At 37.8% G+C, this 17,590-nt stretch overlaps 1 protein-coding gene across 6 annotated transcripts in view; it reads right to left on the minus strand.

The window, feature by feature from the left end:
- Nucleotides 1–17,590, minus strand: part of TMTC2 (transmembrane O-mannosyltransferase targeting cadherins 2) — a 330,806-nt gene that overhangs the window by 85,739 nt on the left and 227,477 nt on the right. For all 6 annotated transcript variants that reach the window (XM_067559871.1, XM_067559869.1, XM_067559870.1 and 3 more), the window contains 3 exons: nt 4,103–4,188; nt 2,677–2,861; nt 339–417 (listed from right to left, as the gene is read on the minus strand). In XM_067559871.1, coding sequence (XP_067415972.1) covers nt 339–417; nt 2,677–2,861; nt 4,103–4,188 — 350 coding nt within the window. The remainder of the gene's footprint in view (nt 1–338; nt 418–2,676; nt 2,862–4,102; nt 4,189–17,590) is intronic.

Consider the following 17,590-nt stretch of genomic DNA (forward strand, 5'->3'; position numbering starts at 1 on the left):
CACTAAATAGTACACATGAAGCTTCTTAGATATTAGTTAGGAGAGTCTATAGGCGGACACCCCTGCAAACAACACAGTATGTATTTAAGTGTTGTAGGAATACTCCAGAAGAGACCCATAATATAGTTGTTTAACCATCTACTGGGTTTTGTCAAGAAAATCTACTGCTGTTACTTGAACTCTGAAGTTGGAACCTACTAATGGTTAAGATCTATTGGAGGAAATTAATTTGATTTTATTACTTAACTGAATCACTTGAGCTCTAGTTGAATGACTAAGTACTTAAGTTTCACCCTGTCTCCTTGAGTGCCACTCTGTAATATTAAAATTGTACTTACCCATCATGTTGTATAAGCTCTGTGGTGCAAACTGCCTTGGCATTTTCTGTATTGCTTCCTTGTAAACCATAAGGGCATCCTGATATGGGAAAGAAAAACATTACTAAAGCGCCAATTTCCATAGCACTTTTTGACCTGTGACAACTAGCTACTCTCCCCGAATGAAAAGAAGAAATATATATTTTCATTACTAAACAGTAGGAAGATCAGATTTCTCATTCATAAAAGAATCAACAATTGATGAAGCTCCTTAACACTAGAATGAATGATTTCCATTAGTTTGTATCTCTTTTCCAGATGAAAAAATGAAACACTTTATTATTCCCAAAGGCTATTAGTCTACATACAAATTCGAAGTTCTGTGAACTGAAAGAACCCAGATTGATATCAAACAGTAGACAGAGAATTTTCAAATTACTATGTTATAATAAGTACCCTAATAATAAAGTATCATTGCCTAGTACTAGGTAACAACAGAACACAGATCCTCATTACTGAATCTTTGCTCCATGTGAAAGAACATAGATGAAGAATGAAAGAAGGAGCACTCAAGAGTCAGGAAATGCCAACATTAAGGTTCCTTTAGCTGTGCCCCCTTGTGTATATGCATTATGATATAGCCTTGAATTAAATGATCACATACTAATGTTTCATTCAGCAGGCAGGCTAGAGATCACAGTGAATGAAGTAGCTGCTCAATAGTTATCTTCATTTCACTGATCAGTGTGACTCCTGCCTCATTTACTGCACACAATCAAAACTTCACACTTAGTGAGTAGTAAGAGTCCTTTGTAAAACATAACTGCATGATCATGTAAGTCAGTTTTAGAAGGGAAGTGCCCCTGGGAAGAGACCGTCATTTATTTATCCTTCAAAGACCAGGCACATTCATGGATCTTTATAAACAACATGAATTAACACAATACTCCAAGTGCAGGCACAGCAGAACCATATAGTATGTTGCTGCTCTCCTATCTTTACAGATTGGTTAAAATGCAGACATAAAAATCTAACACATTAGTGACTGCTATTTGAGAGAGCTGAAAAAGGAAGCTGGATGTAGGGGATTATGAATGGCGTGTACTTAATGTTAAGCAGCAGAGTTCATCTGTTGCACTCAGGAAAAGTTACATGCATCACAACCTTTTGCAACTGCTGTTCTGAAGTATGTATGGCTGGACAGGAAAAGCATAACTTCTTTTTGGAACACAGAAATAGGTCATAATTGCAAACAAAGGGGTTTGTATGCTCCTTAAACATCTAATTCTGAATTTCTGGGGGAACTAAATCACAACTGCTTCATCGTGCAGTAAATGGGACAGATCGGGTGCAGCACATTATAACAGAAACAAATGAGAATAGACATCATATTCAAGCCTTATGATCACACACACCTGTAGTTTGCACCTGCTGTCAGTTTCTCCAGTCATTGAAGCTTTCAACTTTTCCAATCAGTTTTTGGAGTCATAAAAAAAGTACTCAGTGAATTGTACCCATACATTTGCATCAGCAATAACTTGCCATCAAAAAAACATGAATGACTGCAGGTGCAGAGTCATAGGCACAATCTATTGTGAAGACACAATTTGGAAAAATAGAGACTGGGTTTCTTTAAAAACAAAACAAAAAATCCCAAAACATGCCCTTAGCATATCTCCAATTGACAAAATGCTTAACAGAGGTCTTTTCATCTGTATATGTGATGGCTGCTATCTTGGCTGACTCACCAGTGGTTGAATCACTGAGGGCCTCCAGAGCTAAAAGTATAAACTACACAGATTGAGCTAAAAAGCCATGGGCTCAGTGTTTGGGGCTGTAATACACTCACTAGTGGCTTACAGATATACTTCAGGCTTTTATGACAACAATCTTATGAAATAGACCAAACTGCAGAAAGCTACAAATCCGAGATATAATCAGTTCTAATCCTGGTTCTGACACTATCTTGCTCTGTAACAATGAATAAACCATTTAACATTTCTGCATCTGTGCCTCCCTCTTTCTGTAAACGGTAGAGAATAATACTTTCCCGCACCACCTCACAGGGGATTTGTGCAGTTTAATCAAGTAATGTTTGTGAAGTACTTTGGCACTGTTGATGAAAGGTGCTATTGTATACAAATGATAGGTATAGGGTGACCAAATGTCCCGATTTTACAGAGACAGTACCAATTTGGGGGGCTTTTTCTTATATAGGCGCAAATAATCCCCCAGCCCTGCCCCGATTTTTCACACTTGCTATCTGGTCACCCCAGATAGGTATTATTTATTATAAGGACTTTTTTGTGGGGTTGGGAGAGGAAGATGTTTTCACGGGAGGGGAAATTTGGGGTCTCACCTCATAATGTCCTTGTTCATGAAAGAGTTTTCCTAAATTATAAAGGCAGCTGGTAACAGAGCTCTTGTGAGCATGAGGGTCCTTCAAATTTTCGTCAGGGATCTCTGAACATTTCAGGAACGTCCTCCTGGCTTCCTCAGACTTTCCTTGATTCATCAGGATAATGCCAGTATTTAAATAGGCAGCTGTTAGGGGAATAAACAAATGTTGACATATTTAATGGGATTCCAATATGTCATTATACCTGTTCTCCATTTTAAACTAACAAGATATTCATGTTTACAGGTTATACAATCAGAAGGGACCTCTGTGATCATGTAATCTGACCTCCTCTACAACACAGGCCATACGACTTCCCTTGAAGGTTGGCTGATGCTTTCTTGGGAACATAATATTGGGTAGACTTTTTTTAAGTAAAAGAAAATGTGAGCCACCTTGCCTCCATTAAATAAATATATTAATAAATTCAATAACGGGGATACCGAAGACTCAAGCCGCAATTAGAGTGTACTGGTATGGTACTGGAATTAGTCACTGGAAATAACAACAGATCTTACTAGTGGAAGATTGTCCCAATTCCTTTTAGAATTGCAAAAAGCTTGTTTCACGGACTCACCACATGCCATAAAATCAGAGTCTGGCTATCAGAAAACAAATACCAATGTCATACATTTAAGACAGAGTGTTCATGGCTCACCAGCCCATTCTTGTGAATGATACGGGATTGTGCCATTGTTTTCAGTTGTTCTGTAGTCCATTGTCTATCAGAGAGCAGATGTTGAACAATGGATTTACAGTTTTGCAGCTCACTCAAATAATTACTCCTTCTTATTTTAATATCAAAAACAAATTTCCTTAAATTCAACTGTCCACATATGCATGACTCAACATACTGAATGTGGTTGGTGTGATATTACTTTATAATACATCTAGGCTTGGAACAATTAGATTTTTGTTTATAAATGTCAGTAAACATCAATATCACCATGCACACAAACTGATGTAAAAAATATTTCCATTCATAATTATCAAAATTACAGATAGGCAAAAAAGAAAAACGCAACTTATTAGAGAACTTATCAGAATATGATTTAAGGATATTTACTTTGCGTATTATGATCTATGATGTTGAAAAATTATATTTTAATGGTTATAAAGCTTTAACATTTTGAATCTCAACATCTACGGTCATTAAATAATTTCTGTCTTAGCCCTACCCCATTATTTCCAACAACTGTGAAAATTCAAAATTGATAAAAATTGAAAAAATGTTTTAAAGTAAACATTGAAACTATCCATTGAAATTATTTTTTAAAAATGAATTCTGCCTAGCCTAAATATATCACATTATTTTTCCCATTCTAGCTTTATAATAGTTCAGAGATGAGGGAAGAAAATACATTAAAAAACCTACTGAATTACTTACAAGCTAATGTGGGTCTGCTACCAATCGCCAGCTTATAATAATGTAGTGCTTCTGAAAATCTGCTGTTTTCCTGCAGCAGTAATCCTCTGTATAAGAGGGAAAAAAGGAGGAAATAGAAATTTACATAAAGGACTACCTTAAAAGCAGAGCAGTGTTCTATCACCGCAGAGGAAACAAAAATATTAAAATCAAAAGTAAGGTAACAAAAGGAAAATATACTGATTTGTATTTCAGAGAAGCAATAAATAAAGAAAATGCTTACTTGCAAATACTAACGTTTCAGAAAGAAAATTATTGTAGTTGAAAAATAGGATTAAATCATTGGTGTCAGGTGCATTCATATACCTTTGGCTAGGTAGTTATTAAAATGCAGCAGTGTCAGCTTCCTAGGAAACTGGTGATTTATTTATATATGCAAGAATATATGAGATTTTTTTAGCCTTTTTTTTTTTTTTTTTTTTTTTAAATGCTCGCAGTTTGGCGAGCTATTTGCAGTGAATAATTTGTCTTTTTTTCCTTTTCATGACTGGAAAGGAGCTGAATGTTACAAATGTGTTTGTTATTGAAAATGTATCACCAAAACTTTATGAAAATATATTTCAGTCTATGGGTTGTCTGAGATATTTGGTTAGACAATTCATTATTTATTGTGTGTGACTGGTCATCTCGCTCACATGATGCTCTTCTACCCTGTAGTTGGATGATAATCTTTAGTAACAGGAGAAGGTATATCAAAGAGACTGATGTATAAACCCTTCCAGGACTAACTTCCATAGGAACACGTACATGCATATTAAGTGAACTTTTGCTTTCCAAAAACATTCCTGTGAATTAAATATAAGAACATAAGAACAGCCATAGTGAATCAGTCTATGTAGCCCAGTACCTATCTTCAGACAGTGGCCAATGCCAGGTGCTTCAGAGGGAATGAACAGAACTGGTAATCATCAAGTAATCCATCTGTGTGTGTGTGCACACACACACACACCCATCCATATGTATATATACACATGTATATATACTCTCTCTTTCACACACACACACACACACACACACACACACACACACACACAGAACACATCTAAGAATGTTTGTGGAAAATGAAGAAAAAGTGCCATGTATATTGTTGACATGAATTCATAGCTTTATATTCAAATGAATGTTACTCAAAGTTTTTCAATATTCCCCCAGATCTAAAAGGATGTTTAAAATGAATGGATGCATATGTTTAAAACTAAGATAAAAAAACAAATTTATGATTCATTACTGATATTATGGTAGCACAAAAAGGCCTCAAGTCAGGATATGATCTTGTTCTGCTAAAACATGTCAACTCAAATTATTCAGAGCTACTAAGTGGATTGTTATAGTTAAGGCTGCAAAATAGTTTTTCTATTTTAGAAGACTACTCTTGCCTCCCTTCATTTTTACCTTCTCATAACTTTTTCAAAGTGCACACATTAGAACGAGTCGTTGTTGATCTCTATACACAGAGGATTTTTCCCTCTTACAACAGTTTGAGAAAAATCAATTCAGTCACTTTTGAGTTAAACCAGCATATGGCGGGGGGGAAGGGGAAATATAACTGGATCTAAGTTTTTTTAAAAAGTGATAAAAAATGAAAAAAAATCAGTCTTTTCAAAATGTTTCATTTTTTTTACCAGCTCCTCTTATTAGGACCAATTCTTTTTTCTTGGTTTTGATTGTCTGAACATAGAGTACTCTGACTATGAACAACAGGAATTTTCTTTAAACCTACAGGTATGCATGAAATCAGATACATGCACAACTACCTGAGCAACTTATAAATGACTTATAAATGAACATCCCAAAATGCTACATTTATTTAACATCATAGCTGAGATTTAATTCACGACAAAACAAAAAAATCCTAAAAAATTCAAATTAATATTTTTCAAACCTTGCTGTGTTGTACAAATACATTTAAGTTAATGGGACTACACATGTGATTAAAAGTTTAAGTTCATGCTTAAGTGCTTGGCAGCTTCAGGACCATAAACAGTTCTCAGATGTTATTTACCTAGGGACAATAATGGCCTAAATAGGAGAGGTCCTGCACTTCCCAGTCAACTATAAGCACAGAAACTTATTCCTGGTAATGCTGAATATCTGATACATTACATGCAACCAGGCATAAACACAACCTCATCCTTTTTGGCTCTAGTTGTATTAAGAAACTAGCAGTTCTTATGAAAATATGTCTCTTTTCAAGTGGAATTATGATTAATTTTTAAAAGCTTTTGCTGTTTGCTCTTTCCATACTGAAGAAAGGCACCCTGGCTTAACTTTAAAAAAAAAAAAAAAGGAAAGAGAAAAGAAAAGAAAACTAAAACAATAAAGCAACAACAAAACACTTTGAACAGCAGTCTGAACACACATACACACACACTAAAGAATACACCCTGGCTGTAAGAGGCATAAAAGTCCTCTGCATATATGCCTTCCTTATGAAATGAAAGTGAAGAGAGAAAATATTAAATTCTAAATCCTAGAGAAGCGGGAATAATCTTCAATGAGAAAGCTTACTAAACCTGAGTGCAGAAAATATAGAGTCTTCTTTATCAAAACAATGACAGTCCTGTAGCACCTTAAAGACTAACACATTTCTGCGGGCATAAGCTTTCACGGGCTGCAACCCACTTCGTCAGATGCATGAAATGGAAAATCACAGATAGGAGGTATATATATATACACCAAGGGTAAGAAACAACAATGGGGAGGGCAAGTGCTAACACAGTCAATTCAGTTAGAGTAGATGAGATCTATTCACAACTCTTGATCAGAAGGTGAGAACGTGTGAACGGTTGTGAATAGGCCTCATCTACTCTAACTGAACTGACTTTTTTAGCACTTGCCCTCTCCATTGTTGTTTCTTACCCTTGGATGTATATATGTACACACACACACCCACCCACCCATCTGTGATTTTCCATTTCATGCATCTGACCAAGTGGGTTGCAGCCCATGAAAGTTTATGCCTGCAGAAATTTGTTAGTCTTTAAGGTACTACAGGACTCTCGTTGTTTTTGCTGTATTCAGACTAACACGGCTACCCCCTCTTTATGGAGCAATACACCCTATGTTTGTCTTTTATCTTTACTGTCTCTTCATCAGCACCAAGCAGCCTCCCTTTTGCCTAATGTTTTCAGGCTAATCTAGTATTAAGTGGCTCAAATCACTCACAGTATCAAAGCTGCTTATTTCTAGTTCCCATATATTGTAGCCTGGGCCAATGAGAGTAACATTCATGTCTAGTGCTTGTTTAAATGCCCACAGTGGTTGCCTTCCACCCCTCCCCTCCCCCCCCCCAAAAAAAAAAAAAAAAAAAAAAAAGGCTATTACAAAGGTTACTTCTGTTCCATCAGAAAAAACAATGAACATGCCTTGAATTCTGAAAGTTTCTTGGTTTCTAAATTTTAAAAAAAAATTTAAATACAATGTCACTTTTTAACTTTAGTAGCATGCCCACTGACTTCCAGGTAGATCCAGTAGTGATAACGTAATGCCTGGATAATGAATGTTCTAGAATATTTAGTTTTAGAAATCCTTCTTAAGATTTGATTATATACACTTGTTCTTATGAGGACTTATTATTATGAGATTTTGGTTCAATGAAATAATTACTAATATATAAAACCAACATCAAGCACAAGCATTACATGATCTCCCATGAATTCTTAAGTCATTCTGCTTTTTGTATTTATTTTTGCTATATTTTTAAATCTTTGGATTTATAATTTGGGATTTATAAACCTCTGTCCTTGGGGACGGCTCTGTTATGAATTCTGGATTAACTGTTTTTGCATACTGGGACAATTACGAATTAATTGTTGCTCAGCTTGAATATAATATATTACTTTGGTATGATGTTTATACCATTTGGATTAAAAACACACTTATTTGTCATTATTACTGAACTAATTCCCTGTTTTCACTGCATGCTTTAGTACTAGCACTTTGGATTAATTATGTTATGCTATATGGTTTTAGGTTTTTTCCCTTTGTCTTTCAGTACACAAACACCCTTTTGCAGCTGTTGCATTAGCTATTTTAAGTTCATATAGATACAACAAGCTGTGAGTGTGCGAGATTGAATATTGACTTTCAATAAATAATTAGAATTTTATTTCTGTTTTAGTATGAGTCTCAGTAAAATGAAAAACTGATGTATATGACCTAGAGAACCTTGATCAGCCATGAAACTACCTCTTTTCCTATGTGAAATTGGCTCTGATTGACCTCTGACACCATCTTTCTTTCCTTGTGGTTTCTGACAGCATGAAACTGAGTAGATTTATGTGTATCTAGTTCTATATTGAGCTTAAACAAAATCAGAAAAGGTTTTAAAGAAAAATTCCAAAAGTATATATGTTTTAGCTGAGTAAAATTAAGTGACATTTTTTTTGGGTCTGTTTTTGAAAGATAACCAGCCTGGACCACTGCCAAAAATGGGGATAAAAATATTTAATTAAATAGATAAAAAGTTAAGAGAATGAGGCTTGCATGAAATTGGAAATAGTAATTTAAGCACTTGATTTTCAGGATGGCACAGTTATTTCTGCCTAAAATGGCACTGATATTAGTAGAGCTTAAGAGGTAGGTTAATTTCTGTCTCCAATAAAAAAAAAAAAAAAAAAAAAATCAGCCCTTATCTAGCTTCTCATGAATGAACAAAACAGATAGGCATATACACGCACATTACAAACGCTCAGTCTCATCCATCCTTTGTATCATTACATACAAAATGCTATGTCAAAAGAACATGCAAGTTACAAAGTAAAGGACACCAAAGTAAGGGAATGCCAGAATTAAAGTTGCCCGTGCAATGAGAAGTTACTTACCCGTACAATAACTGGAGTTTGAGATGTGTTCTCCATATGCACATTCTGCTAGTGGTGCATATGGGCCCATGCACTCAATACTGGAGGCTTTTTGGCCAGCAGAATCCATATAGCATGCTTGCACCCTGATGCTGTTAGTAGTAGGTGCACCCTGCCAGAGAGCACAATCAGTTTCCTCTCAACCGCAAAATACAAATGAGAGGATACCAAGGTCAAGGGGATGGAGGATAGGTTGTAAAATGTACATATGGACAACATATCTTGAAAGTAAGTAACTTTTCATTCTCCTTCAAGTAACTGTCCATATGCACATTCCATTACTGGTGACTCCCAAGCAGTGGACCATGAAATGGGAGGTGGGACCTTGATATCTATGAAAGAAAGGACTAGAGAACAGCATTAACAAAACCAGATCTAACTTGAAGGCTTCTTTAAAAGCACAGTGCTTGATAAATGTACAGAGCACCAGGTGGCTGCCTTTAAATATGTCTAGGATTGAGACATTGTTCAGGGAAGCTAATTAGGCTGTCGGCTCTAGCTTTCAACCCTGCAGGTGGGTCTCTTTTTGCTATGTAATAACAAGATTTCACACATTCAGAAATCCATTTTGATAGGATCCTTGAATTTGTGAAGATATGATCTTGCCTTTCATTCCATCAGCTACAGCTACAAAGAACCTTGGAGATGATCAGAATGGTTTTGTTCTTTGTAGATAAAATACTAGAGCCCTTCTGACATCTGAAGCGTGGAGGGATGCTTCCATCTTAGACATACGAGGTTTAGGAAAGAACACAGCTAGGTGGATTTGCTGATTTAGGTGGAATTTCATGACCACCTTGCATAAATACTTTGGATGAGTCCTAAGGGTCTTTTTATCAGGGAAGACAACCATGTGTGTTGCAGGTCTGCCATGAAGATTTTTGTTGAGTGATGTAAAGGGGTCATGATGTCATAGATTTGAATAAAAGCCCCATAAGCATTGGAAATACTAGATTCAGGCCCGAAGGGGAAACAGGGCCCCTTAACAGTTGGAAAGTCTCTTGAGAAACCTCTATTAATCTCAGGTCTGTAAGAGAAGACAGAATGGTCATCAACAGGCAGGTGACATAATAAAATTGCCACCAGGAAATCCAGTATCAGGGTTGGGCCTTGGACAGCCTTAGGATATCTGGAAACCACATCCATTGGCCAGGCTGGTGCTATCAATATCAGTTTGGTGGAGTCTAGTCTGACTTTGCAAGATACCTGGTGAATTAGAGGAATGAGAGGGAAAGCATATGAAAGATCCCTCCATCCATGAGACCAGAAAAGCATCAGACGGGGCACCTGGGCTTACACTTCTCCTCAGGCAAAATGCTTAGCACTTCTCATGTTGAGTCACAAACAATTCTACAAGGGGGTGGCCCCATTCCTTGAAAGTGATGAAGAATGCAGTCCTTGATCTCCCATTTGTGAGTCAATGAGATGTGTCTGCTCAGACTGTCTGCTAGGGAGTTCTGCAGGCCAGGTGTTCTGACAGCTGAGAGGGAAATTTGATGTCTGAGGGACCAATTCCACAATCTGGCTGCTTCTTGATACAGCAGGAAGGATCTTGCTTCTCCTTAATTTATGTAGAACTTGCTGGTTGTATTTTCCATCATTATCTGCATGTGCTGACCCTTCATGTCGCTGATAAAAACCTTGAAAACTTTCCTGACATCCCTGATCTCTAGTAGGCTGACATGCATACTAGACCACCAATGACCTGTCACAATGTCAGGAGGTGGTTGAAAGGAAACTGATGGAGGTAGGTATTCTCTGCCCTTATATGCCCTCACTTGAGACCACAAGGAGTGTCTGATACAGACATGCCATATGGATACTGCTAGCCAAAAATCTCTGGTGCTGAGCACATGGGGTACAGGCACACCAACAGTGGAATGTACATATGTACAATTACTTGAAGGAGAACCTAAATTTGACCCCCATGTGAGTATGCTTTATGACACAGTTCAGTTACATGATCACATATTAGTTTTTCTACAGGACCCATGCCTCATTTAGTGTACAAGATGGACAGTGACTGCCAAATTACAATATTGAATATTTTGTTTTATCCTCGTTGTTCAATGTGTGGCCCAGGCATTACTGCACATTATTCAAGCCCTACTCTGAAGACAGTATTGTTCACTTCCCCATGGAATTTACGTGGTGCTCATTACCATAGGATCTGAGTGCTTCATAGACATTAATGGATTTATCTTCACAATACCCCTATGAAATAGGGACGTGTTTTTTCCTTATTTTATCAATAGGAAACTAAATGACTTTACCAAGGTCACCAGGAAGCCTGTGATAGATAGGGAAGTGAACCAGGATCTTTCAGATCAGGATCCTAATCACTACATCATCATCTCTCCACCTCCTAAAATTATTTGAGCAAAGTTGTGCAATATACTAAATTTTGAGCATGAAATCTGTACTAGAGATTTATGATTGGTTGAATGTGGGAGATGCTGCAATTATTCAGAAGGTACGCAGCTCCAGTATCCTATGACATGATTATGAGAATGAAAGGACAGCTCTTATATTAAGGGACAAATTCTGTCTCTGCCTCTGTTACTATATGGCTTCTCCTTTGGCAATGGAACCAGTGGAGTTTTACTGTAAAAGGATTGAGGGTAGGATTCTAGACAGCTTGCAGATGGTACCAACCCCTCTGCATCTCAAAACTGCATCCATAAAAAGCTCCCTTCAGGAGTTAGATGGGTCCATGGCTCTCCAGTCTTTCCTCTCTGTGTTGGGCATGGGGTGCAAAAGGAGCTCTGGAGCTTAATTCACCTCTATGCTGCAATGACTTCCACTGAGTATCTTCCTCCATAAAACTGCACCCAATAGTAGTATGTATATTCTTTTGTATACTTCTAAGGAATTATAAATTGATACAATCTAAGGCCCTACTTGAATTATCTAAGGGCTATACTACAGTGATGTCACTGCAGACTTTACTAACCCCACATCATCAAATGCATTTTGGATTAAGCCAGCATAAAGAAAAGATTTCTAACTTTCTTGGGAAACTTTAGGCTTCCAGCAAATTCAAAATATGGCAACAAGTGCTCTCCCCCCAAACCAACTATTCAGTACATATTTCTCCTGTGTAGAAAGTTTTATACATGGCCTCCTGTTAAACAGCATATATATTATAAATGATAAATGTCTTACACAAAGGAATTATAACAAGAACTAATGGCTGGAAGCTGAAGCTAAAAAACAAGAAATAAGTGCACCCAGATCTGCTGAACTAGACTGCTAGTTGCTCCTTTTCATTTCAAGACTCAGGTCATTATGGATTTCTGCAGTTAGAATTCATAAGTGTGAAATCCTCTCTCTTCTGGTTAGTCAATAAATTTAAATTGAAGAGTTTGCTATACAGTGATTAAGATTCCAATGGGCATCTAACATTTTCCTTCAGAGTATCTCAAAGCAGTTTAAAACCATGATTAATTAAACCTTATAACATTCCTACCTGTGAGGTAGGTAGGCACGAAGGGACTTGCTAAGGAAGCGCATGAATGGCACAGCTGGGAATAAAACTAAAACAAACTTGAGAATTATTAGCTTTTCCTTCCTAAGAAATTAGCTATGTTTGTGGTTAAGTATGATGCTGGGAACCAACAGCAGTACATCTATTGAGTCTGTTTAAGCTGCCAGGGAATATGGGGATCTAGATCACTGTAAGAGGGGTGGAAAAACCATGTGGAAAAACTGAGATGCATAATGTTGAGGCTAAACTCGTTGAGCACTGCACTAAACGAAGACCACATCCTCTTTGAAGCTAATAATGTTTTTAAAGCCAAGAGAATAATTGTACTTGCCTCATCTGGAAGACTGGTATCGAGCCATTTCCTTCCTGTTTCTGACATCAGCTCAGGATGCAACCCACCTCCCTCCCAGTGGTTCCTGGCTTGAGAAGTGGTCAGAAACTGGCAATAGCAGGAGTACAAAGTTGACTCCATTCTTCTTATTATATATAGTAGTCACTCTAACTCCTTAGAAAATTGCCAGTTCCTGTACACTGTACACCTGGGAATTAGCAAGCTTATAAAGGATTAACACTGGCTTGACTCTATTTCATTTTTTTATGAATTATTTAAAAACTGATTTGTTGTGGGGGGAGGTTGTGGGATGTTGTTTATCCTCTCTTTTACGATTTTACTTGGGGGGAAAACTTCAACTTGCTGCCATGACTGGATACCCTAGTTTAAATGTTGTGTGTTATGCATATTATTATGCTTTATTTAATTGAAGATACTTAAAAATATGCCCTCTGTAGAGTTTAGGACTCACGTATAAGGTTTAACAAATATAGAGATAGTTCCACTTATCTTCCCCACTCCCAACCACTTCTTTTAGAAGTGGAAGCAGGAGGGAGATCATTCCCTCTACAAGCAACTAATTTCTTCTTATATAATTTCTTCTTCTTCTCCCACACAGCGACTTCCTCTGCCCCCTCTATAGCAAATGCCTGAGGAAAGTCAGTACATTTGTTCTTAAGTCAGTAAATTTTTAGTTGGAGGAAGAAAGTTCTTGAGTTAAAGACTATATCCAGAATACACTGCACATCAGCTCATTCATCATCTTTACCACTAGCTAATACGCCCTCAGCACCTGGGACAGATGACCGAGAGAAAGGCAGTTTCTCAGATGGCCAGGATACAAGTGGATCAAGCCTTTGTATACCAGTCAGAATCTTGGGGGAGGGGATGCGCAGGGAGATAGCAGCTGCAGTACAAATTACCAGGCAGATTGTGAGCCAGTGCTAGAACAGCACAATTTCCAGGCTTTAGATTTGCATCCTTTCTTTTTACTTCCCTAGGGAAAGAAAGCCTTGATTCTTCATAATGCAAACCTGTCTTTGAGAGCACAGAAATTAAAGTACTTGAAATCTGCTGGATGAAGTAGAACAAGTTCAAGCATTTCAATGCCCGGAGCGCCTAATTAACATTTTCATGGGAGTGGACTGCTTAACAAAGTACACATGCATAGCAGACTACTTTCACCCTCCCACCCACCCACACAAAATGACATCTCTCATGGATATTTAAACTGTCAAGCTTAACAGAAAACTTCCCCTATTTTGCTTGACCTGGCAGTATAAAATTCACAAGGTTAGAAGTCCTTTGTTTGCTTGTTTTGTACTGTATTGTTTGCTTGTTTTTGTTTTGTTTTAACCTAAAGTTATTAACATTAAAGGGTACATCACTCTTTTTTCAGCATTAGGAAATAGGTGTAAAATGCAAAACATCAGCTCATTCATCTTTACCACTAGCTAATATGCCCTCAGCACCCGGGACAGATGACCGAGAGGAAGGCAGTTTCTCAGATGGCCAGGATACAAGTGGATCAAGCCTTTGTATACCAGTCAGAGGCTGGGGGAGGTTCAACATTCTGCCACCTTTACTCAAGTTGCATAGTAGTTCATCCTTGGGTCATTCCATCTAAGCCAGTGTGGGACTATTCAAGGAGCAAGCTACTCCTCATTGTGAGCACAGGTGGCAGAACCTGATCAAGTACAAAATAAAGGGAGGTCATCTGTCAGAGATAAATGCATATGTTTGTGGAATACTCGTTACACTTTTCAATCTAACAGTATCTTGACACACTACCAAAAGAGTCTGATCTTTCTTGTATAGTAATTGCTATTCTAAGACACTTATTTGGAGCCCATTTGCTTGTTGTTATAAGACACTTATTTGACGGGGTCTGCTTCTGCCCCTTTTACTCTTATACCATTGTATTTTACTAGACGTGTAGCTCCATTGATTTCAAATCAGACTATTCAGAGAGTTAGATTTTCACAGATCCTACTCTGGTGTTCATGGAGAAAACCTCCTTTCTCTCCTCCAGATTGTGATTCCAGCCACGCAGGGAAGGCAAATGTTACTTGTCTGAAGCTCGTATGGCGGGTGCGAGTAAGTGGACAGAAAGGGGGCACACCGAGCTGGCGTTAGACTTGCTGGGGCCCAAGGCAGAAACTAAAAAATGGTTCCCTCTCCCCTCCCCGAAGCCTAAGCTTTTTACTCTTTTTGCCCTTTGTATTCTTCCTGGTGCTGTGGATGTTGATTTTGTTTTGATTTTTGGTCCTTGTGCATTGGGCTGACATTCTCCTGAATAGAGAGAGCTGGTATGTGTGGAGTTTATGTGCCCCAGCAGGCCTATACTTTTGCTCTGGGTAGGACCCAGTATGAAGGAGGCATTTTGTAAATTAAGTTTAAATAGACTGTGGCTAAAGCTCTACGGTGGGTATTATTAAACAGCAGCTTCCATTTCAAAATACTGAAACATATAGCTGACTAGTTAGGTCATTAAATATGTTCTTGTTCTCAGTGTTACTTGTAAAAATTACTGTACTATACATTATACAAAAACAGATAGGTCGCATGAAGGGCCACTGGAACAGAATTATATATTGCAGCAATACAATGTCATTCTTCCATATGAGTGAGAGCTAATCTCTTAATGCAATGAGACATTATATAGACAACTTCTATGATACTTTAAGAGACATTTAAATTGTGGTTTTCTATACATGAAGAGTTGGCAGCACTGTTCCATTTCAAATAAGTTTATAACAGGTTTGTACTCAGTGTTGAAAAAAAATCTAACATTTTAACAAAAGAAAGGAGCCTGTCAGTGTGACATCCACTTTCTACGTTTTAACTTATTATCCTACATCCTGAATCATGAGAACTTGTGTTATCAAGAAAGAGGAAACAGCCCTGAATCTAGTTTCCATAAGGATAAGCAGTGAGTGTGCCAACTCTATACGGTACAGGTTCAAACACAGTTCAGCATTGATTAGTAGGTTAGGTGGCTTTCCATGCTTTTCAACTGTTAACATTCAGAATAGAGGGCTCCCACAGCAATATTTTAATAAAGTATTTTTTTTAAAAATACAGGAGTGGATAATCCTAGAATATTTCAATAGGCTAACACAGACTTATAGATGTTAGATGGGCCAGAAGGGACTCTCATGATCATCTAGTCTGATCTCCTGCACATCGCAGGCCACATAACCTCACCCACACACCCACTCCTACAGTAGACCTTTGGCTGAGTTACTGAAATCCTCAAATCTTCATTTAAAGATTTCAAATGACCAGGAATCCACCATTTATTTCAGTTTAAACCAGCAAGTGATCTGTGCACCGTGCTGCAAAGGCAGGCAAAAAAATCCCAGTGTTTCTGCCAATGTGACCTGGTGGAAAATTCCTTCCTGACTCCAAATATGGTGATCTGTTTGACTCTGAGCAGTCAGCAAGACCCACCAGTCAGACACCGGGAAAGAATTGTCTGTAGAAACTCAGAGCCTTCCTGATGTACTGTCCCATCTCTGGCCTTTGGAGATATGTGCTAATAGCAGTCATGGACTGGCCATATGCCATTGTAGGCAACCTCATCATACCATCACCTTCATAAATTTATCAAGATCCATCTTAAAACCAATTAGACTTTATGCACCTACTACTCCCCTTTGATGACTGTTCCAGAACTTCAGTTCTCTGATGGTTAGAAACCATCTAATTTCAAACCTAAACTTATTGATGGCCATTTTATAGCCATTTGTTCTTGTTCCAACATGGTCCTTAACTTCAGTAACTCCTCTCCCTCCCTGTTTTTTCTTTCTCTGATGTATTTATAGAGAGTAATTTTAGCTCCCCATAGCCTTCGTTTTGATAGACTGAATAAACCCTTACATCTCTTCTCGTAAGGTAGGTTCTCCATTCCTCTGGCCATCCTAGAAGCCCTTCTCTGCATTCTTCCAGTTTGAATTCATCTTTCTGAAATGTGGGGGACCAGAATTGCACATGGTATTCTGTATGAGGGCTCACCAGTGCCTTGTAGAATGGCAATAACACTTTCCTATTCCTACTGGAAATACCTTGCCTGATGCATCCTAGGATTGCATTAGTCTTTTTCACAGCTGTATCATGTTAGTGGCTCATAGCTGTCTTGTGATCCACCAATATATCTAGGTCTTTCTCCTCCTCTGTCGCTTCCAACTGTTACATCCCAGATTATAGTAAAAATTCTTGTTAGTCCCTAAGCACGCGACCTCACACTATGAAATTTTAACCCATTTCTATTATTCCAGTTTTCAAGGTCATCCAAATCTTCTTGTATGATATCCCAATTCTTCTCTGTATTGGCAATACCTCCCAACTTTGTATCATCTGCAAATTTTATTAGCACACTCCCACTTTTCATGAAAAGGTCACTAATGAAAACGTTAAATTAGATTGGTCCCAAAACCAACCTTTGGTTAAGGAACTCCATGAGTAACCAGCCAGTTCACCATTCAGTATAATCCACTGCAGTCTCCCCATTAACTGGTTCCTTATTCATCTTTCAATTCTCATATTAATGCCCATCTTAATGAATAATTTTCCACATTGAACTGTACCAAATGCTTTTCTGAAATCCAGGTAGATTGCTACTGATTTTCTAGACAAAGGAAATGCAGTACAGCTAATCAGCCAGGTGTCCAAGCCACTGCCAATTATTGGGATGGATTACCAATTATTCTGCTTGCTGTTCTTAACCATTTCCAGGCCTTTGCAGGAATTTAGCATAACTAGGCAAA

This window comes from Emydura macquarii, unplaced genomic scaffold (genome assembly GCF_026122565.2).
Source record: "Emydura macquarii macquarii isolate MOO-44397 ecotype Brisbane River unplaced genomic scaffold, CSIRO-AGI_Emac_v2 contig_2205, whole genome shotgun sequence".
Taxonomy (NCBI): domain Eukaryota; kingdom Metazoa; phylum Chordata; order Testudines; family Chelidae; genus Emydura; species Emydura macquarii.